The 22344-nt window shown below is 41.0% G+C and overlaps 4 protein-coding genes across 4 annotated transcripts; 1 reads left to right on the top strand and 3 right to left on the bottom strand.

The window, feature by feature from the left end:
- Nucleotides 1–10238: 10238 nt before the first annotated feature.
- Nucleotides 10239–12610, bottom strand: J4E85_009955 (uncharacterized protein; the record flags this gene model as incomplete). The annotated part of the gene is made up of 3 exons (XM_051474172.1): nucleotides 10239–10298; nucleotides 10393–12186; nucleotides 12215–12610. The coding sequence occupies 3 exons, from the start codon at nucleotides 12608–12610 to the stop codon at nucleotides 10239–10241; spliced, it is 2250 nt and encodes a 749-aa protein (XP_051321959.1).
- Nucleotides 12611–13503: 893 nt separating this feature from the next.
- J4E85_009954 (uncharacterized protein) lies at nucleotides 13504–13735 on the top strand (the record flags this gene model as incomplete). The annotated part of the gene is given in 2 exon segments (XM_051474171.1): nucleotides 13504–13688; nucleotides 13705–13735. 2 exon segments carry the CDS (start codon nucleotides 13504–13506, stop codon nucleotides 13733–13735), a joined length of 216 nt encoding a protein of 71 aa, XP_051321958.1.
- An 869-nt stretch (nucleotides 13736–14604) lies between these two features.
- COT1 (Cobalt uptake protein cot1) lies at nucleotides 14605–16704 on the bottom strand (the record flags this gene model as incomplete). Its single annotated transcript, XM_051474170.1, has 5 exons — nucleotides 14605–14902; nucleotides 14965–15444; nucleotides 15491–15747; nucleotides 15801–16044; nucleotides 16091–16704. The coding sequence occupies 5 exons, from the start codon at nucleotides 16702–16704 to the stop codon at nucleotides 14605–14607; spliced, it is 1893 nt and encodes a 630-aa protein (XP_051321957.1).
- Nucleotides 16705–18077: 1373 nt separating this feature from the next.
- On the bottom strand, nucleotides 18078–21348 carry J4E85_009952 (uncharacterized protein; the record flags this gene model as incomplete). The annotated part of the gene is made up of 3 exons (XM_051474169.1): nucleotides 18078–18168; nucleotides 18220–20916; nucleotides 20990–21348. The coding sequence occupies 3 exons, from the start codon at nucleotides 21346–21348 to the stop codon at nucleotides 18078–18080; spliced, it is 3147 nt and encodes a 1048-aa protein (XP_051321956.1).
- Between the last annotated feature and the right edge of the window lie 996 nt (nucleotides 21349–22344).

Genomic DNA, 22344 nt, shown 5'->3' with positions numbered 1-22344 from the left:
TCTTAAGTATACTAAAAAATAAATTACGTAGGTATAGAGATATAGAGTATATCTTATAAGTATTATAAGTATTTAAAAGTATATAATATATAGTAAGTCTATAGTAGTATAAAGTTCTTAAAGAGTAAAAGACTAAGATAGTAATAATAAGTATAATAATAATAGTACTAAGGCTTACGCATAGTTCTCTATAAACACTACTTTTACTTTTAAATAATACTAAAATAGATATTATAGTTTTATTTATAAGTATCTATATTAATTAATATATATTAATACTCTTCTCTCTTACTTATAGTAGTATCTAGTAGTAGTAACTTTTATATAGGTGTGTTTATAAAGTATAGTAATAATAGTTTTCTATATCTAACTAAACTATAGCGCTAGAGTTTATATATATTATACTTAAAGTATTTACTTTCTTTTTATATTCTACTACTAGCGTCTTATAGTTACTTTTTATATTCTACTACCTTTACTTTCTACTATCTTCTTATATTTTACTACTATCTTATTATATAGTATATTTTTTAATATAGTAATACCTCTACTACGTTTATTATATATCTTTTATTTTTACTACTTTTATCTTTACTACTTACTACTAAAGCTACTATTAACGCTAGCTATAGTAGTAATATATAAGTAAAGCCTTTCTCTCTTCTACTCTATCTTTCTACTACTTTCTCTTTTTTACTTCTATACCTTTATACTAGTAATAGTAATAGTAACTACTACTATCTCTTATAGAGTTTCTAATCTAACGTAAAGTAAACCTACTCTTTACTACTCTTCTTTAGAGCTCTACCTATTAGTACCTACTTTAGTAGATATAGTTTATTTTAACTATTAGGTTTATAAAAGGTACTAGCTTTTATATAACTAGTAGTAGAGTTTTATAAGCTAAACTCTTAGGCACTTATAAGATTATAAAAGACTAGCTATTTACTATAATCTTATTAGTGTTTAAGTATCTTTACCTTATATATCTTAAATAAACTACTTTCTATTATACTTTACCTAATCTTAAGTTTCTTTAGAGCTAATCTTAAGCCTCTACTTAATAAGCCTATAAGCCTCTACTTAATAAGCTATATACTTAGTAGAAAGAGAGAAATATAGATACTTTATATTATCTATATATTATTTTATAATATATAACTATAATACTAAGTCTACTAATTATCTTCTAAGAGAGTTATAAGTTAGTACTTATAACTAGCTAATAGACTCTATAAGACTTATACTTAGTTAACTTATACTTAATACTCTTAATTACTTATCTTATCTTTTATATATACTCTTTTAAGTATTTTTTACTAGCTTACTTACTTTAGTTATACTAGCTTACTTATATTAACTTTAGATTTAAGTAATAGTTATCTTTAATAAGTAGAAGTAGTTACCTAGCTTTTCTTTTATAAGTATAGTAGTTTAACTCTATCTACTTCTATTAGTTACTTAGTATCTTACTTTATACTAAATATAGATAAGTACTATAAGAGAAAATACGTCTAACTAATAATTATTCTCTAGATTTCTACTTAGTGCTACTCTTTAGCTACTATTTAGAACTAAAGGTATTCTTTATATAGCTTATAGTATTAGTAGAGAAAGATACTAGAATTTATTCTTATATTCTAGAAAGTTTATAACCTAGAGGTATTTATTATTAGACTCTACACTTTACTAGGCTAATAAAGAATACTATTACTTTACTAACTACTTTATTCTTTAAGTTATAACTATATAGTTTTATTCTATCTTACTAGTTAAGTAAAAATACTTAAATAACTAATATACTACGCAAGAGGTAGAACTCTAGATTAGTAGTAAGATATAATAGGTAGAAGTTTAAGTTAGTAATAAAATATAATAAATAGAAGTTTAGGTTAGTAGTAGAATATAATAAGTAGAAGTTTAGGTTAGTAATAGAATATAATAGATAGAACTTTAGATTAGTAGTAGAATATAAGTAATAACTTATAAGAGATAGATAGTAGTAAGATATAATAAGTAACTTATAAGAAGTAGATAGTAGTAGAATATAAGAAGTAACTTATAAAAAGTAGATAGTAGTAGAATATAAGAAGTAATTTTAAGACGCTAGTAGTAGAATATAAGTAATAGTTTATAAAAAGCTAATAGTAGTAAGATATAAGAAATAGTTTAAATATACTAGTAGTAGAATATAAGTAATAGTTTATAAAAGACTAATAGTAGTAGAATATAAGAAATAGTTTAAACACGCTAGTAGTAAGATATAAGTAATAACTTATAAAAGACTAATAGTAGTAAGATATATAATAAGAAAATAAGAAAGAACTTTCTTCTTATTTATAGTAACTTCTTTAGGTTATTAAGGTTATTATATTATAAAGAGTAGTAAGTATTCTACTACTACAGCTTTCTTATATTCTACTACTATAGCTTTCTTATATTCTACTACTATAGCTTTCTTATATTCTACTACTATAACACTAACTACTCTTATCTATAAACTATTATAGATTTATTCTACTACTATAAGCTAGACTTTATATTAGCTTAGCGCTGCGCAATATAGAAACTTTCTATTACTTACTATAGTATATATATTCTACTACTACCTACTATAGTCTAATCTAGCCTAGTAACACTAGCGTTAGAAACTCTATTAGATAATTACCTACTATAGCCTATTTAACTCTACCTCTTACTAATATACCTCTCTTAGTCTAATACTAATTATACTCTAATAAAGAAAATAACTTATATTACTACTTTTAAAAGCTAAAACTACTATCTATAATTATATATCTTCTAGCTAAGAAGACCTGCATCGCTATTCTTAAAAGCTAGAACTACTATCTATAATTACGCGTCTTCTAGCTAAGAAGATCTATATTACTATTCTTAAAAGCTAGAACTACTACTTATAATTATATATCTTTTAGCTAAGAAGACCTGCATTACTATTCTTAAAAGCTAGAACTACTACCTATAATTATGTGTTTTCTAGCTAAGAAAACCTATATTACTATTCTTAAAAGCTAGAACTACTATCTATAATTACGTATTTAGAACGTAATAGAACTAGACATAAATAACGTAGACCTTAATAGTTATTACTTAACTATAAATATAACTAATATAGTAATCTTAAGATATAGTATAAGTAACTTAAAAAATTACTTATAAAGTCTAATAATAATCTTACTAGTTATAATCTAACTATAAATATAACTAATATAGTAATCTTAAGATATAGTATAAGTAACTTAAGAAATTACTTATAAAGTCTAATAATAACCTTACTAGTTATAACCTAACTATAAATATAACTAATATAGTAATTTTAAGAACTAGTATAAGTAACTTAAGAAATAGCTTATAAACTTAATAACTTTACTAACGTATAGCACTAGCGTAATAATACTACTTTCTAGCTTAATTAGAGTACTTAGAGCTTAATAGCCTCTAGATTTATACTAACCTATAGCGCTAGCGTAATAATACTACTTTCTAGCTTAATTAAAGTACTTTAGAGCTTAATAGCTCTAGAAACTATAGTAATAAGGTAATATCTATAAGAACTTAGACCTATATAGCTTTCTATATTATAATTCTTAGCTTTTTAGTGTCTATAGTAATATAAAGACATTTTCTACTAGACTACCTTCTCTTCTCTAACTAGTTAGTAAGAATACTAATAACTTTAATATCTTACTATAAAGTAATCTACTTAGGCACCTTAATAGTAGTTTATTTTATACTAGTACTAGTATTTATTCTAGTTTAGTAGTAACTCTAGAAAGAGTAATAGTAGTACACTATTCTACGTAATAAATTTAAGACTCTACTACTACTATAAATAATAATAGCGCTTTCTAACTATAGAATACTATTATTACTACTTTTTTTAATATCTTACTAATAACGCTTAAGTTATTTATTAGTCTAACTATTAATATAGTAGTAAGTAGATACTAGAAACTAAAGATAGAGAATAGCGCTAGTAATATTCTACTAGTAATACTTCTAACTTATCTATAAATAAAGTCTTGCTATCTACGCTTAACTATAAGTCTAGAACTATTACTAATAAGTACTTTTACGCCTTTATAAGATAAGCTAGTGCTAACTTAGAAACTAGTAAAAATAAACTTACTCTATTAGTCTATCTAAACTATAAGATAAGCGCTAGTCTACCTTTCTTAATATCTTACTAGCAACGCTTAAGTTATTTATTAGTCTAACTATCTATATAGTAGTAGGTAGGTACTAGAAACTAAAGATAGAGAAGAGAATAGCGCTCTTAAGCTCTAAGATAGTAGTCTATTATACTTCTATCTATTACTCTAATAGCTTTATAGAGCCTCTTAGAAAAGCCTCTAGAGAAGCCTAGCTAGTAAGCTAATATCTCTCTTTAATATATAAGTAAATTCTACTTTTATTAAAAAAGTAATCTTTAATAATTATAATAATAAAAGTACTAAGTTAAATACTATAATTATTATTTTAATTACTATCTCTATTATCTACTATAGTCTTTCTTTATAATAATATCTATAATAATATAAAAGAAAATAATCTATATAGTATAGAAGAACGTAGTTATCTACGTAGTAGTAAGATAAGTTAGTAAGACTAGTACGCTTCTAGCTATAAGCTAGTATAGTATAGAGCCTAATTATTTTATAATAAAAGTTTCTCTACGTAGCTACTTAAGACTTTATAGTAACTCTATACGTTTAACTTTATAACTATTTACGCCTTTTCTACTATACTAGTATCTCTACTATACTACCTCTTTACTCTCTAAAGTTATCTTAATATTAGTTTTAAGCTTTTAGTGCTACTTCTCTCTAGATAGAAAAGCTACTTAGTACTTTAGTAGAGTATAGATTATTTATAGAGTATTTAAAAAAGAAAGTTCTTATAAAAAAAAAAGTATAAGATTAGAAATCTTAGATAAGAGACTATTATCTAGCTTAGTCTAGTAGTATTATTAGCTTCTAGTACTTTAATAAAGCCTACTTCTACGCTAGTTAAGACCTTTAAATTTCTTAATACTAGTCTATAGAACTAGTTTATAGAACTAGTCTAGTAGTATTATTAGCTTCTAGTACTCTAATAAAGTCTACTTCTACGCTAGTTAAGATTTTTAAATTTCTTAACACTAGTCTATAGAACTAGTTTAGTAGTATTATTAGCTTCTAGCACTTTAATAAAGCCTACTTCTACGCTAGTTAAGACCTTTAAATTTCTTAACACTAGTTTATAAAACTAGAAAATTTTTAAATTTCTTAACACTAGTTTATAGAACTAAAAGATATTTAAATTTCTTAACACTAGTCTATAGAACTAGAAGACTTTTAAAACTAAGATTATTAGTAGTAACTAGAAGAAAAAAGCTATAAAGACTTATATCTATAAGAATCTTTAAGTTAAGATCTCTAGCCTTAAGATCTCTACTATTACTCTACTTCTTTCTAGCTAGCTAGATATAAGTTCTATACGTTTATATCTCTATTATTATATACTAATAGTATTTAGACTATAATAATAATATATAGTACCTAAAGCTTAGATTCTATATCTAGGTTAATAGTCTTATATAGAAGAAAGAAGTCTAACTAGCTATACTTATATTTTTAATTATTTAGCTTCTATCTATAACTAGTATTAGTAGAGTTATTAAAGATTATATTATTAAGTTTACTACACTTTCTACTTTATAAGCTCTTAGATAGCCTTAACTCTAGCTTACTTCTAGAACTACTACTACTAAGATACTTTCTACCTCTATATTTTTATACTAAGAACGTAACTTTTAGATAATTATTATTATTAATAATACTAGCTATAAGCTTCTAGGCCTCTTAAGCCTATACGCTACGCTACTAAAGCTATTATTAACTACCTTCTCTTTATTACTAACTTCTTTATAATTATTATTATTAATAATACTAGCTATAAGTCTCTAGGTCTTTTAAGCCTATACGCTGCGCTACTAAAGCTATTATTAACTACTTCTTTTTTATTACTAACTTTCTTATAATTATTAATCTTACTATATATATCTACTATAACTAGTATTTTATAAATAACTATAGACTATATAAGGCTATTATTAAGTACGCTAGCTATAAGCCTCTAGGCCTCTTTTAAGTCTATACTATTTAACTTTAATATATATACTTTTATAAAGACTATATATTCTATAATTAACTACTTTCTAGTTAAGATTACTAATACTAAATACTATATTCTTAGTAAGAGAGCTGTAAGAAACGTAGTATACTAAGATACTACTACTAAATTAGGTAAGTACTCTATTATTACTACCTTCTCTAGTAAAAGTATTATTAGTACTATTATTAATCTATAAGATAATTACTAATAATAGTATTAAAGCTTTTAAGAAGCTAGTAATAAGTTAACTTAGGCTTACTTCTAGAACTACTATAAAGGTATCTTACACTTCTATAAGATAATTACTAATAATAGTATTAAAGCCTTTAAGAAGCTAGTAATAAGTTAACTTAGGCTTACCTCTAGAACTACTACTACTCTAGCTACTACTACTCTAGCTACTATAAAGTGCTTTATACTTCTATAACTCTATACTAATACTAATAGTCTTAACTTAGACTTGCTTCTAAAACTACTACTACTCTAGCTACTATAGAAGTGCTTTATACTTCTATAACTTTATACTAAAAATATAACTTTTAGATAGTAGTCTTTAAGCACTATATATCTATAAAGATATACTACTTTAAATACGTTACTAGCTTTCTTATTAGCTATAATAGCTCTTAGTACTTAAAGGTTACTACTAGTAATATCTACTACGCACTAAAGTAGCTAGACGTTTAGACTAGTAGTTTTTATACTATTATACTCTAGTTAGTTTATAGCCTTTATTAAAGTTAAAGCTATATTTAATACTTTATTAAAAGCTAGCCTAAAAAGTCTAGCTTATCTAATTCTTCTCTATTAGTAAGAAGTAGAAAAGTCTAATACTATACTTCTCTTACCTAACTCTTCTACTAAAGACTCTAAGTTAGTTATCTAGCTTTTTTAATTCTTTACTATTAGTAAGAAGTAGAAGACTACTAGCCTTATATTTCTCTTTCTAGAATATAGCTAGTAGCTTATTTATTAATAATTACTAGTAGAAGTTTAGAAAGTAGTAAAAGTATAAAATAGTGTATATAGAAAGAAGTATATAGTAAGAACTTTAATTCTAACTAACTAAACTCTACTCTCTTACTATAGTTAGTATTTAAACTTTAACCTATAATACTACTCTAATCTAATACTTAGGTTATTTTCTTAAGTAGTACTCTAAATAGCTAGAATAGAATATAGAAGCTAAACGCTCTAAAGCTAGTAAACGTCTATATATTATAGTAGTAGTACTATATAGATACTACTTACTTATACTTTATAGAGAAGAGAAGAAAGTAAGCTATTCTATATCTATTATTACCTATCTACCTATCTAACCTTTACTACTATATCTTTACTACTACTATATAAGGTTACTTATAAGAGTAAGTAGAATTACTACCTAGCTTAGTATAACCTCTATCTTCTTATTATTATTATTATTATTATTATTATACGCTAGAAGCGTAGAAGAAGTAGAAGTAAGAATAATAGGTATAGGCGTAGGCGTAGGCGTAATTATTAATAGTAGTATAGCTACTATATACTAAGTATACTAAGTAAAGTTCTAAGATAAGCTATATTACTATTAGTATATAGTTACTAACTCTAATAATAGTAGTACTATACTTACCTACGCTTCTAAACTATGCTAAATCTTAACTTACTTTAGTAAAGCTTATTTTATTACTATTACTACTATTACTACTACGTAATAAATTATAGTAGTAGTACTAAAATTATAGCGCGTAAAGCGCTAAATAGAAAACTAAATAGAAAAGAGTTAAAAGTAGATATTTTAAGGTAGTTACTACTATTATTATTATTAATATAGAAAGTATTATATAATATAAAATTACTATAGACTAAAGTTTTAATAGCTATAAGTAAGATTATAGTCTTAAAAAAGGTATATTTATTACTTATTACTTATTACTTATTACTTCTTACTCTCTATTAATTATCTACCTTCTATACTTATATACTATATTACTATACTAGTAAAGCTAGCGTTATAGCTACTAATATAGAGTTTCTACTTATTATAACTTTATATTTCTACTAGCTCTCTTATACTTACGTACTATATAAAGCTTTAAATCTAATTATTCTCTATTAATAATAGCCTAATATAGTACTACTATTTAGTATATTAGTTCTTTGCTAGTCTAGTAACCTCTAGCTCTTAACTAAGATATCTACTTAACTACTAAGTAGGTAATTTCTTATATATAAAGTTACTATTTTTTTTATATTTAAGTTTAAGTCTTATCTATTACTATTTTTTTTTTACTTATAATAAGTTTATAGTAGTATAATATATAAAGGCCTTAAAAGCTTATAAGTAGTAGTAGAATACTTATAAACTTAAAGTAGGTAAGTAGTAGTAAAATACTTATAAACTTAGAATAGGTAAGTAGTAGTAGAATACTTATAAACTTAGAATAAATAAGTAGTAGTAGAATATAAGAAGGCCTAAGCTTATAAGTAGTAGTAGAATACTTTTATTATACTATAGTAGTAAGATACTTATAAACTTAGAATAGGTAAGTAGTAGTAGAATACTTTTATTATACTATAGTAGTAGAATACTTTTATTATACTATAGTAGTAGAATACTTATAAACTTAAAATAAGTAAGTAGTAGTAAAATACTTTTATTATACTATAGTAGTAGAATACTTTACATATACTATAAATACTATAGTAGTAGAATACACTAAATAGTCTATTATACTATAGTAGTAGAATACTTTACGTATACTATAAATACTATAGTAGTAGAATATACTAGATATTCTATTATACTATAGTAGTAGAATATACTAAATATTCTATTAAGCTATAGTAGTAGAATACGCTAAATATTCTATTAAGCTATAGTAGTAGAATATTTATTCTATAAACTTATTTTTTAATTATTATATAAAGAGATATAAAAGTAGTAAAATACTAATAAATTACGTTTTAGAGTTTAATTATATTTTCTTTATATTAATATTTATATAATAATTACTAAATAGGCTCTAAGAAATCTATAGTAGTACTACTAGTAATAAGTTTCGCGTCTATATAGATTTATAGTGTGCAATTATAAGTTTAAAATAAGGTACATAGTAGCATTAGGTCTAGTTTCGATATATTATATATAACTATATACATAACATTAAAAGCTATTAAGTTACTAGACTGTCTAATACTTAAAGCTTACGCACACATAAGCTTTAGATTAAGTTACTATAGACTACAACTCGAGTTGTAGTTACTACTAGTAATAGAGGCTCTTGCGTTTTTCTTATAAAAGCCGCTTAATGCATACAGACAGAAATCTGTAAGAGCATGCTTCTTCTAGCAAAATTAATGCTATCGTAATTGCTAAAATGCGCAGTATCGTTGCTAAGCATTCTATGTTAACATAAAAAGGGACGTAAACATCTCATTGCGAGGCCCCGGTCTTTGCTGCTGTCGATTAAAAACTCGAAACATTGTCTCTCCAGATCTCTTATCGGTATGGAGCCTCTGAATGAGCTTACGCAAATCTTCTGCCGAAACGTGTGCGAAACCTTTCGAGCACAATATCGCGTCCAGAATTCCCACAGTTTCAAACTTTGCAGCGCTTTCAATCGCCCCGTCTTCCTCAAGCAATTCATCATCAGCCATAATGAACTCATCTTCTATGAGTGCTAATGATACATGTTTGTTGCGTGTGCGTATAGCTTGTGTTAAAGGTTTTGGTTTGGACCCGAGGAGCACGTGTCGAAGCTCTTGGGATGTTGGTTGCGTTGTACACCCCGGGAAGAAGTGATACTTGCACAGATCCCTTAGTACCTTGGGAACGTTGCCTTGAATCCCTTCTACTGCGGCGGGGTAGTCCTGAAAGAGGGGGCGGTACATGTTTAATAGGTACTTGATCGATTCTTCGTGACCAAGGTGGATCGCCCGGAGGAGCACATTGGGAAGCAAGCGGTACATGTCGATTGCCAGTTTACCGCTCCAGTCCCCCTCAAGGCTCAGGTTGTTGAGAAGGTCGGTTATGTCAGTATTCCCAGGGGGTTGGAGCGCAACCCAGGTTATCCCGACTATCCCGGCCGGGGTTTTGAGGCGTACTGTCCCTTGCTTGAGGACTCGAAAGAAGTTTTCTGAGGTACTGCAGAGTAGCATCGGGAGTAAATATAGATACATCAGTATAGATTGCTTCGCCAAGTACTGGAAGGGAAATCGATGAGCGCTGACTTTGGACTGCAACGTGAGATTCTCGGCAAGAACCTTTGTTGCGTCAAATTGCGACTCTTTCATGGACCTCAAAAACCTCAGGGCGACACTCTGGACGGACTTGGAGTTGTCTAGTGTTGAGCTGATAATATGAGAAGGCGCTGATCCCAACTGCATTGCGGGAAGGGGGCTCGATAGCTCCGTACCAAAAAGGCCATAGCCAAGGTAGGTTACCATTATCGATGCCGTGAACGTTCGGGCCTCTTCGGGGTCGAGACAAACCCCGCCATTGTGGCCCTCTCGATCTTTTTGTATGAGGTACTGGTTGACGCTCGGGTGTACTGTACGTATCGTGCCGTCTTCTTCGTCCACGGTAATGAGACAGCCGCAAGTTGCCAAAGCCGAATCCACGCTGTTCAGAAGCTTCGAGGGGTCCCAGGTTGTATCGCCAAGTGTGACACTCAGGGCCTCCTGCATTTCTTCCATTGTAAGCGGTCGCATCGTAGATGTGATGATTTTGAATATCTCTGTTTGATAAGTTCGACCAGGTTGCTGCAGCTGGTTCAGTATTTGATTATAGACCTGCGTAAGATTGCGAGGTAAATCAAGAAGTGCTTCGCGAATCTCTTTATCAGTCTTCATCGAGCATAACGACTCAATTTGTAGCGTCGCCCAAAGAAACATGCCTTGCGAGCCCTTCATTAGAGCGTCCCGTATGTCGAATATAAGAGCGGGGTCCCCGAGAACCAGCTTACGGGTTGTCAGACAGCGTTCCAGTTCAGTGTCCACAAACGCTTCAATGTCTTGGGCGTTCTCGGGCTGTAGCGTGACAACAGCAGGGCGGAATATTGGCATATCTGCTAGACTATGAGAGTCCACGCGATGTGATGCACATAAATGCACATCCCGAACTGATTGGAGCTCCTTGATCCCGAGTAAGATGTAATTTCTGTCTTTTTCGAGACAGTTGTGTAGTCCATCAAGTACTATCCATATGTGTGTTGACTGAGGAACAACCTCATACAGCAGAGTTACGAACTGGTCCACACTGAATGAGTGTTTGTGTCGCGGGTCCAAAGTAGTCAGGTCCGGTACAGTCTCGAGTATTTGTCGTACCAGTGTGCCAAGGACTCGTTGACAATTTAGATCCCATGAGTCGTGCTCGCAGAAGTGATAAGCAACTACAGCATCGGTGCCTTCGATATGAGCAACGAGATCGTTGACTATATTCGCCATCATGACAGTCTTACCCGAGCCAATGCTGCCTCTATAGAGAAGCGTAGTTGACGCCTTGCAATCTCTCCAGTCATGATATTCGGTGGTTTGCAAAAAGCTGGTAGTAGTTCCGGTCTTGCGGATTCGCCTCCAGGGTGTCTCATAATCATGTGTTGAGAACATATCGAGGATGCGGAGCCTTTCTGCCAGTTTCCGTTGATGTTCGGTTGCCTTTGCATGTCGTGTTGAAAGAGCTCTAAACGCTGAACTAGACTGGACTTCCATATCGATTTTCTGAGCCATCAAAAGATCCACTTCCTCTTTTATTGACTTTGCCCAAGAGTTGAGCTCAGCTTGCAATTCTCTCACGTCCGAGTCGTTCACTGTAGAACCTAGCTTTGAGAAGGTTGATTTCCGGGTGAACTTCATTATCCGATTGCAGAGGTGCACTACCACGATGAAGTATTCGCTGATCTGGGACTGGAGGAGTTTTGACCGGGGGTAAAGGAGTCCCAACGCCTGGTATCGTGGAGCTGAGCGACCAACATCCATGAAGATCAGTGAAAGTCTCTCTAGATATGACGAGGAGTTGACCAACGCCTGTCCATAGTCAGAAACTTCTTCTCACTCCTTTCAACGCTTCTTGCGCCGGTTGACCGAACTCGAATGAGATGAACACGCTCACCAGCAGCGACATGCGCACTAGCGACCACACGCCACATGCGACAATGTTTTGAGACCCTCCAATAATCACGTCACCAAGCGCAGCGAACTGTTGAACGCCATGGAGGAAATTCGTGAACCGTGGTCCAAAGCATCGGCTGCCAGCCTTTTGAGCTCTGTCAATATCTGCAGTTACCCGCATGACACTGTTGGGGCCGGGAGGCGATTCGAGCGCTTTCGATCGATCTGTTCGGAAACTGGCCTTCTCGACCATAGACAGATTGGCTTCGAATTGAGACACCGCTTCGGCGAGACGGATTTCAGGTCTCAGTTTTGCCACGCTAGGGATGATATGAGACATGACGCAGAGGGGTTTGATGCATAGCACCAGTGAAGCGTAAGGCGAGGTGGTGAATAATCGTCGAAGTGTCTACTAAGGGACTGTCCCTCAAGAGATGCCAGCCGAGAGTGCTGTGTTGTTGCGGGCAAAGCGACGAGACACTATGTCATGCCTGCACGAAGGAGGCGTGGCAGACCTAAGTAGCCATAGAATCGAGGCGGGGTAACCACAGCCTCGTGCGACATACTATACCTTCCATGCGCACATCTTGCAGTATTATCGCTGATCCACAGTTTGATTGGACACATCCGACAAGGGTCGGGATCGAGGAAGGGGCTGAAGTGTGGTATGCCATCGAGTTGTAGGGGCGCGCAAGACCAAGCTTGAGAAGGTCCGAACCGTGCCACATACTGGGCGGCCTACAGTACTGTAGATAGGCTTCTGGATATTGAGACTGGTCGCCTTCTCGTCGCCTTCATCTGTGCGCGTTGTTACTAAGATTGAATGTAGAGGTTATCTCATGGGCTCGTGCTTGTTGCGAGGATTCGCAGCGTCATGGACGTTAGTTGCCTGTATCGAGAGTGTCGGCAGACATGACACTGTCTTCCCTAATTCCCTAATAGTAATGGAAACTAATAACAAGGCGTGAGTATACTCTGGAAATAAAGTGTGACTGGCTGAATAATACTGCACTGATGAGGATGCATCGATGAAGAAGCAGACGCGCCCTTTCCTTGAGTCCCAGATACCCTATCGATAAGGCCCAAGCACGTACCACCGCGACCCTCGGTTTTCGGCGCAAACCATCATCGCAACCTAAACATTTCTGCCTCCAACCCTCACACCACACCTTCTTCCATACCACCCCACCTCACCGTCACACACACCTCACCCACGCAACACCACCGCCCAAAATGTCCACCGCCTACAACCCCCAGCAAACCACGGACCCAGCAACCGTCAGCCAAATCGACGCGACCGCGCGCACCGTTCACTACAAGTGCGGCGACTGCGACATGGACGTGCCGCTGAAGCGCGGAGAGCCGATTCGGTGCAGAAACTGTGGGCATCGTGTGCTTTATAAGCAGAGGACTAACCGGTAAGTGAAATTCTAGTTTTGCGGGAGGAGGGAGAAGGGATGTGTAAGAGGAGGGCAGGGCGATGGGTTTTGGGGAGAAGAGAGAAACAAGTAGAAGGAAGGAGAGAATGCGCACGACAGAGCGCATGTTGAAGGCGCAAGACAGGGACGAAAAGAGGCGGCAAGAAGGCGTCAGGCGTTAGGCGTGTCAAAGCACAAAGACGAAAGGCCGACAACAGAACCTACACGAACAATCTCACTAACACAATATTCAGTATGGTCCAATTCGAAGCCCGATGAGTGCGCAACTCCCCCAATACCTCAAACGAAACAACACCACACGGCGGGACGGCGAAGCGGTGACACGAGAAAAGTCTGGCGATATCTCTGCACGGATAACAGGCGTATGCGGGAGTAGGAGAACCCGCGACAGAGTAGTCTACATGTGACAGCGATATTTGCACACGGGGGAACACGAGTCAAAAAGGCTATGTGAACTTGGCATTTCAGAAGGCATTAGTACAGGAGTTTCATTCGGATATTTGAATGCGGTATGGTGATAATATTAGCAATTCCCAGACTTAACCATGAAATGCACACCAGCCACCACGACCCCCCACACACCATTCATCCCTTTCTCCTATCGTGACCTCCATTTTCAACAAGGCAGAGAATCAAAAAAGCATGACGACCCATTACTCCATTCGCGCGCTGTGCGCAAAGATTTATGTAGTATATGGTTATGATATGATGTGACAGTGGTGCGTGCCAGCCAGGACACTTTCCTTCCCATTCCAGGCTTCATGCTATCAAAAGGGAACGGCTTCGAGACAGACAAGACGGTAAGAGAGAGTTCTCAACCCCGGAAATCCTGACCATCCTTCCCTAAACACCTCACACCCCCTTCCTTCATCAACCTACCCAACAAACTCCCAATCTAAGACCCGCGGAAAGCGTCGAAGCGCTTATACGTGTACCCAATAAAGGGCAGACTAGTTGCATACTCGTCTTCGTTTGCCTGTGCGGCTTGCGCCCTGTGAGCAGCCGAGGTATCATTCTGGTCAATCTCGTCGATGGGGAAGTATTGAGTATCAATGTTGGACTGCAGTTTGGGTTCAAAGGGCGCGCGGATACGGCGGAGACCGTCCCAGGAGACGCCGCGGAAGAAGGGGTGCTGTTTGATTTCGTTGGCGCCACCGATGCGACCGAGGCGGTGTTCGGCGTCACAGATGAGCCTGGACATACATGTTAGTTACTGGGATGATCTGAGAAGATCGTGTGGGATAGAGGCGCTTACCGTCGGACAAAGTCTTCAGCTTCGGCGCCGAGTTGCTGGTCGGGAGGGAAGTGCAGGTTACGCGGCCAGTCGACAATCTTGCGGTACGTGTCGTGTGGCTCCTCAGCGCAGAACGGCGGCCAGCCGATCAGACACTCGAACATGATTGTGCCTACCGACCACCAATCACAGCTGTAGTCGTAACCTTGACCGCTGAAGATCTCCGGCGCGATGTAGTCGGGTGTACCGACGGTCGAGTAAGCGAGCTGTCGACGAGACTTACGCCATGTGTTGATTTGGGTACGGTTGCTGACAGTCAGTTGAATTTGGTCTAGGTTCATTGATTGTCGGTTGTCGCGGTTCGACTTGTGTGCGCCGCCGGCGAGCAGCTTCTTGTAGTAGTTGGCGTCGTGCTCCTTGTGGAAGCCTGTCGACAGACCGAAATCTGTCAACTTGATGTGGCCGCCTCGGTCGAGAAGGATGTTGTCGGGCTTGATGTCACTGGGAAAGTTAGAATTTCGTCTTCTCGCAACTACTAAACACATACCGGTGTATGAAACCAAGCTTGTGGACGGCCTCTATCGCAAGCGTGATCTCGGCCATGTAGAATCGTGTAATGTCCTCAGTGAAGATTTCGTACTTAATCAGCATCGTCATCAAGTCACCACCTGGCAAGAACTCCATAAGCATGTAGAGGAAAGTGTTGTCCTGGAAGGTCGTGTGCAGCTTGACAACCCATGGACTGTCGGATTCGGCGAGAATGTCACGTTCTGACCGTACGTGGGCCAACTGGTCTTTCTTGAACTGTGGCGTGTGAGATGAATGCCAAAGATGAATATCGAACGAGGACTGCCTACCATCTCCTGCTTCACAAGCGATTTGAGCGCGTAGATCTTGCCGTCGTTGCGCCGTTGCACCAACTTGACCTCTCCGAACGCACCCTTACCGATAATCTTCAGTGTCGAGAAGTTTTCGGGCTTCTCTTTTGTCCGCAAGAAACGTAGGTATTCGACTTCGGCACGGCGCATGCTGTCCTCCTTGGACCGTTTCCGGCTGTCGGAGATGGACGTCTCTTTCATAAGAGCATCCAGTTCGAGGGCTCTGCGGCGAGGTCAGTAATGCTCAGCAAAGAGTTTGAAGATCCCACCTTTGATTCCGGTCGCGAGCCCGCTGGACACTGTCCTTGAAGAATGTATTGATGAGACTCTTGGATACCATGGCCTGCTTGTCTACATTCTCCGTGTACTTGGTGGGGTTTCGTTGCGGCGCCTCTTCATCGTACAGCGAGGGCTGTCGGGGCCCTGAGCTGCCACCCTGGCTTCCGTAGCCGTAGCCTCCTCTGTTGTCTGCGGTGCGAGGGCGTCCAGGGTTCGGGGAGGCTTGTCGGCCGTAGGGGCTTCCAGAGCGACCGCTGCCCCCAAGGTGTTGGTGCGACAGTTGTTGGGCGAGGCCATTGGCACTCTGGTCGAAGCGCTGGCTGCCTGGCGCCTGGAGGTTGCCCTGCTGCCCTTGGTATTGTGCCTGCTGGTAGGGGTTCATGAAGTAGCCTCCGCCCCCGTTGTAGCCATTGCCCTGTTGTTGCTGCTGGGCGCCCCAGACTTCCTGCTGGCCGGCCTGGTTGGGGTATACAGGTTGCGGGAACGTCGAAGGCGTCGTCGGGAATGCTCTGCCGACTTCCTGCTGGTACTGCTGGTTGTTTCGGTCACCGGCGCCGAAGCCAAAGTTGAGCTGCAGGCGGTTGCCTTGCTGGTTGTTGTTCATCGTGGCGGCCGCAATCGCTTCGGAGGGGAAGTCGGTGTAGTCGTGGTGGATGTTGGGGGTCAAGTAGCGGAGGAACACCAAGTCCAAGTCTGGGCGGTGGAGACGGCTGGATTAGGAACAGTGACAATGCCGCTCTCTCACGGGCGTCTTAGCGGTCCACGGCGACTGCAGAGGATTCTTCAGTGCGGCGCTGGCAAGGAGAGGGAGGTGCTGGGGAGTGCCGCAGTAGCTCGGTCAGGGATAACAACTTTAGGGCGAGCTGGGACCACCGGGCGGGGAACTGTGCCAGCAACCCAACTCATGTTTCAGACGGACTCGGAGGAGCGCAAGTTGGGAATGCATCTCGATACTCCTACATACCTAGATAGATGGTATCGCATTTCATAGTGAACATGAGACCTCCTCCACCGCCCCTAGGCCTCCCCCACTCACCCTCTGTGCCAACAACCCAACTCACGTTTCAGACGATCCGGAGGAACGCAGTCAAGGACACAAACTTAGGTAGAAAGATGTTCTTGCAGTTTAGTGAACACGAGACGCCCTCCACCGCCCCTCCGCCTCTCATGCCTCTACCCACCCACCTTATGCCAACAACTTCCTGCGTCTCAGACACACCCGGCCGAGTTGAAGGCTTGAAGCATGTGCTCGCCCATGTTGACCATTCACCTTGCTTGTGCCGCCTGTCCGAAACGGATCAGGACGGTACGGATCCGACAGCCTGTCACGCCGTTACTGTACCCCGGGACTCGAAATAACGAACCTATCGATAGCGATCTTCCAACCCAACGCGGACCACGTTACACAAAACAAACGCAGCCACACGAGGAAGCAGCGTGGTTAAGCGACATCAACGTAACAGTGCGACATCGGGTAACAAATTCTTCGGTACAAGCACGTTGTCATTCAATAGTAGCAAGTGATGTAACACGTCCAACCATCATCCATTATACCATTACAGTACAATCCCCATCGCAATTCGCTAAGCGAGGGTTACATGCGCAATCCAAAAAGAACGAGCAGGCAGAAGCCCCGCAGATCTCAACAAAGTCCGCCATGCAAAGGTTTGTGTAGCGCTGAGAAAACGCTGTAACCATCGACGGGTATAGAACATTGACGACAAAAAAAGGTTTGTCTGTCAAAAACAAAAGTGTTCCGGTCGGTTGGGGACCGAAAAAGTAAACTAAGACAATATTGAAGGGTGAAAGTAAAGTGTAGTATGCGTAGGATCGTGAGGCCCATGTAAATGCGGGAGCTGGGTAAAACGCCGAAGATGTAAAAAGTGTGTCCCAAAGACGATACGGTGGTATCGAGGATTTTGTCGAAAAGAAGGTATTATGTATAGCTGTTGAGTCCAGCGGGTGTCGGTACGATCATTATGCGGTCGTGGCCATTAGAGCCTTGACCTTTTCGCGTTCGGCGACGATCTCGGCTTGCAGTTTGCGTGTCTGCCTCATAGCCTCATCCCTAGAAACATGTTAGTATACACTTGATATTCAATGTATTGAATTGACTTACCTCTCGAATTGCAGGTCAGCGACCTCCATCTGCGCAGTGTTCATGCGGCCAACGACTTCCTCCATCTCGTGATCGGCATCGCGAAGAGCCCTCTCGAGCTCCTCTACGCGCTTCTCAAGCGACTCGGTCTTGGTGGCTTCAGCTAGGCTCATGGCGGGTCCACTTGAAGTTACGTCAAGACGAGGAGATCGTTGTGAGAAGACAGGGGACGATGGAAGCCTGGGGGAGAACGCCGAAGGACTGAGGAGTCCGGACTTGACACGGCGCAGGTGGTTGGTGTGGCTCTCCTTGATAGCCTGAACCTCGTCTTCGTGGCGGGCGACAGCATCTTCTGAAGACTGCTGGGCGAGCATGACTTTGTCTTCGGCTGCCTTGAGCCTCTTCTCCAGCTGGATGATCTGCTCTGTTGATCTGCGTTGGTCCTGTTCTCCGCGCATGATCGCGTCAGTAAGACGTTTGCGCAGAGCGCTGTTAGCAGTGAGTTGCTGCTGGATCTTAGCAGAGAGCTCGTCCATGCGGGTGGCTGCAGCGAACAGCTCCTTGCTAAGCTCTTGTTCTCTGCCCAAGTGTTCGATCTCGGACTGTTGAAGGGCACGAGCCTGTTTGCGGTACTGCTCGGCTTCATTCTGCGCATAGTCCCGCTCTGCCTCTGCATCGGAGATGCTCTGTTTCAAGAGGTCCAGAGTACGTTCAGCTTCGGCACCGGCAGCGCCGAGTGCATCTCCGTCGCTCGACTCAAGTTGCTTGACGCGAGCAAGCGAGAGGGCATGAGTAGTTCGTAGCTCGTTGTAGGCCTTGTCCAAGGCCAAAGGTTCGTTTTCTATCCGGATCTCGGGTATCGAGATGTCGTGTTCTCTGAGCAGCTCACGAAGGGAGCCAGTTTCTTGCTGTGCACGATCCAGGTCCATTCGCAGTCCACCAAGACCCTTCTCGCATTGCCACTTCTGTTCAAGTGCTTCGTCGGCCCGGCGGCGTAAAGAGTTGACTTCCTGTCTGAGGACTGTAACCTCTTTGTGGAACGCGGTCCGGCGAGGAGTGAGGTTCAGAGCAGCGTCCCTCTCAGCCTCTACCTCTTTGATGCGGCGCGCAAATTCCTTCTGCTGTAGCTCTTGCCGTTGCAAGATATGTTTTAATGCCTTGTGGAGTGCATCTCGTTGCTCTTCCAGCTCCTTCATAGGGTTGCTGACTGTCGGTGCACCGACTGGTGATACATCACCTGATCTGTCCTTGACGGAGTTGGATCGTGATAATGAGCCTCGTTTCGAGTTGAGGCCAGCGGAGCTACGGGCTAGCGAGTTCGAGCGGGTCAAACCAACTCGTAGGTTGGGTAGAGGTCCAAGGTCTCCTTCCTCTTGGATAGATTGGACCCGAGACTGTTGTGGTGCTTGTTGTTGCATCATCCTTTGCTTCACAAGCGACTCGTTCTCAGATTTGAGTTGTTGAATCTCCTGTTGCATACGGGTAGTTTCGTATACCAGCTTCTCTGTGTCGGCAGCGTCGCCTTCGAGCACTTCAAGCCGCGCCCGAAGTTGCGGTACCACTTCGTCGCGCAGGTTGTCGGCCTCGTTGCGATGCTTCTCCAGTTCATCTCGGAGTGCTGTGAGGAGGTCTTCGAAGTTCTCCTTGACCTGTCTTTCCTCAGCCAAGCGCCTCTTCGCATCCTCGAGCGACATGGAGAGCTCCTTGACTTTGGGCGTCTCAACTACTGAGCCAGCCCTTGACTTGTCGCCGACCTGGTCTTCGAGTTGTTGCACTTGCTCCTCTAAATCTCTTCGGCGTCGCAGCTCATCCTGCAGGCGTTCTGCCATTTGCATTTTTATTGTTGCACGCGCCTGTTCTGCCTTCCTTCGTTGCATCTCGACCTCTTCGAGTTTGCTCTCGGGATCGCTGATTGGGAAGCGGATAGAACTTGTGCCAGAATCCGAGTAGTAGTCGCTAGTCCTACGATTGTCAGACATGGCAGTGGAACTCTCTGCTTTCCACCGCTCGACCTCGTCTTCTAGCTCCATCTCTCTTTGTATCGAGGCAGCAAGCTCGGAGCTGACCTCGCGCAACTCGCGCTCCAGCTCTTCTACGTGAGCGTTCATCTGGGGCGATGACGATAGAAGTGGAGTTCCGGGGACAGTGAAGTATGAGCCGAGCGAATTGGCGGCCGGAATATCTAGGCCGTTGGGTTTTGACTTGGAGCCCATGCCGGGTTGTCTGTAGCGTGGAGAGTCGGGTGATGAGTGTTCTGAGAAGGCGGTGGCCGGCGACGCGGGCTCGTTTTGGGGACGCGAGTTCCAGCCAAAGAATGAGGTGAATCCTCCTCCGCTGGGTGATTTGGGCTTTGTGTTTTGGCGTGTAAGTGAAGGGTCCTCGGGACCGTAGTTGTAGTCGTCCATGAAATCTTCCGTGACACCGTTCAAGTCGAGTTTGAGGTCTGGCGGCGGTTGCGATGCGTTGTTGTACACTGGCATGTTCGGCATGGTAGGGGATCGGGCGTGTGCTCCCCGTATGCCAAAGGCCTTCAGCGCCTCGGTCTTGCTCTGTCGTTGGAGTTGGATGCCGCTGGCCGATCGATCATGCCGCGCGGCAGACGGTGCGGTTGGAGCGGTCGGGGGTTCTCGCGTGGCGACAAAGAGCGAGCTCCCACGGTCACGTTCTGAGAATTGGCGGGGTGCGGTTGCCGTCAGAGGGGTCCTTCCATGTGGGTTGCTGGTGGTGTTGTTAGCGAGGTGTCGATGAAAGGAAGGCGCGATGAAAAAGGAAAGCGCGTGTCGGCACTCACTCGTCGAGGTTCCGGGGCAGGAAGAGGTCTTCGTCAGTGACTGGCGGCGACAGCACGGTGTCGGGGGCGCGTCCTCTTTGAGCAGCGAGATCAACGCTCTTATCAGGTGCAGCAGCAGATGGGAGGTTAGATTGTTGATCGGCAGTAAAGCGACCAACTACGGGGGAATTTGCGGGAAGGGGTTTTCTGCGGACCGGGGACTGGAGGACGGCGACAGGCACAGGCTGCGAGGACTGGGACCGAAAAGCAGCAAAGGACGAGATGGCAATCGAGGCCAAGGACGAGCCCTTTTGGCGAGGCGGCGAGGCAAAGGCGTTGGGAGCATGTGCGCCCTCGGGGGACGCTTGGACGGCTTGCATATTCTCGTATTATCCCCCCGCGATAGACATGGCGTGCACAAATGATGGGCGCAGAGGGAGGTGGAGAGTCTGCCAAAAGTCGCTTCTTCGTAAAGGGGACCCGCCTAGCTCGCCATGTACAGCTGCCGGCGAAGGGGGCGCCCAGGGGCCTTTGAGCCGATCGCAGCGCTCGAATTGGTCGATTCGGGCGCTCTACCTGACCGTGATGGGCGGTTCGCGCTGCTCGAGGTGGAGCGAGCCGCGCCAGGGGGCTTTTTAGGGTTAGGATGGCTGCAGGTACACTTTTTACCCAGCCAATGGGCGCCGCAGACTAAGGGGAGGCTCAAGAGGGCGCCTCGTCTGTCGTCGTGGGGAGTGGGTTGCGGAGTGTGATTCGGGGATACGCTCAATTGCAAAGTGGGTGTTGATATCTCAGAGTCGCGCGCTCCGGTCGAGTTGACGTTGACGCTGGCTGCCCAGGTGACGTGCGGAGGCGCCTTTGCCTGCGACGTGAAACACTCCATGAGGCGCTGAACCACCAAGACTCGATCCCAGCCGTCACCATGTGCATAGCGACTGCAACCCTGCCATGTGACACCCGCAACGGGTGGCTTGCAGTGGATTGCATGCGACCTTTATTTTGGCATCGCGCAATTTTCCGACAACCACGGATGTATCCAAATGAGGAAGCCAGCACGCTAAGGGGCAGCTGTACTGGGATGTGGCTGATATTCGCCTGCCGCGAACGACGACAGTGCTCACGACGACGACTCATGACGACCAGTCCAGCCTCTCGGCCTATGCTAACGGCGAGGATCCTTCTTATGGTGGTGACGAGGCCCCTGAGATGCAATCTTAGATTCACAGCCGGCTGCATATCTCGCCGCCTGAATCGCATGTGCTGATGCCTTGACTCTCAGGTATGCTCCCGACTGCCGACGCCGCATGACTATCATGCCATGGCAATTTGACATCTCCACACATACTGCGACGTTGCGTGCGTGGTCTGATATTAGT

Source organism: Alternaria conjuncta, assembly GCF_024043145.1.
Source record: "Alternaria conjuncta strain BMP 0040 chromosome Unknown scaffold_20, whole genome shotgun sequence".
Taxonomy (NCBI): domain Eukaryota; kingdom Fungi; phylum Ascomycota; class Dothideomycetes; order Pleosporales; family Pleosporaceae; genus Alternaria; species Alternaria conjuncta.
The sequence above is the reverse complement of the archived record's forward strand: the minus strand, read 5'-3'. Positions and strand labels throughout refer to the sequence as shown.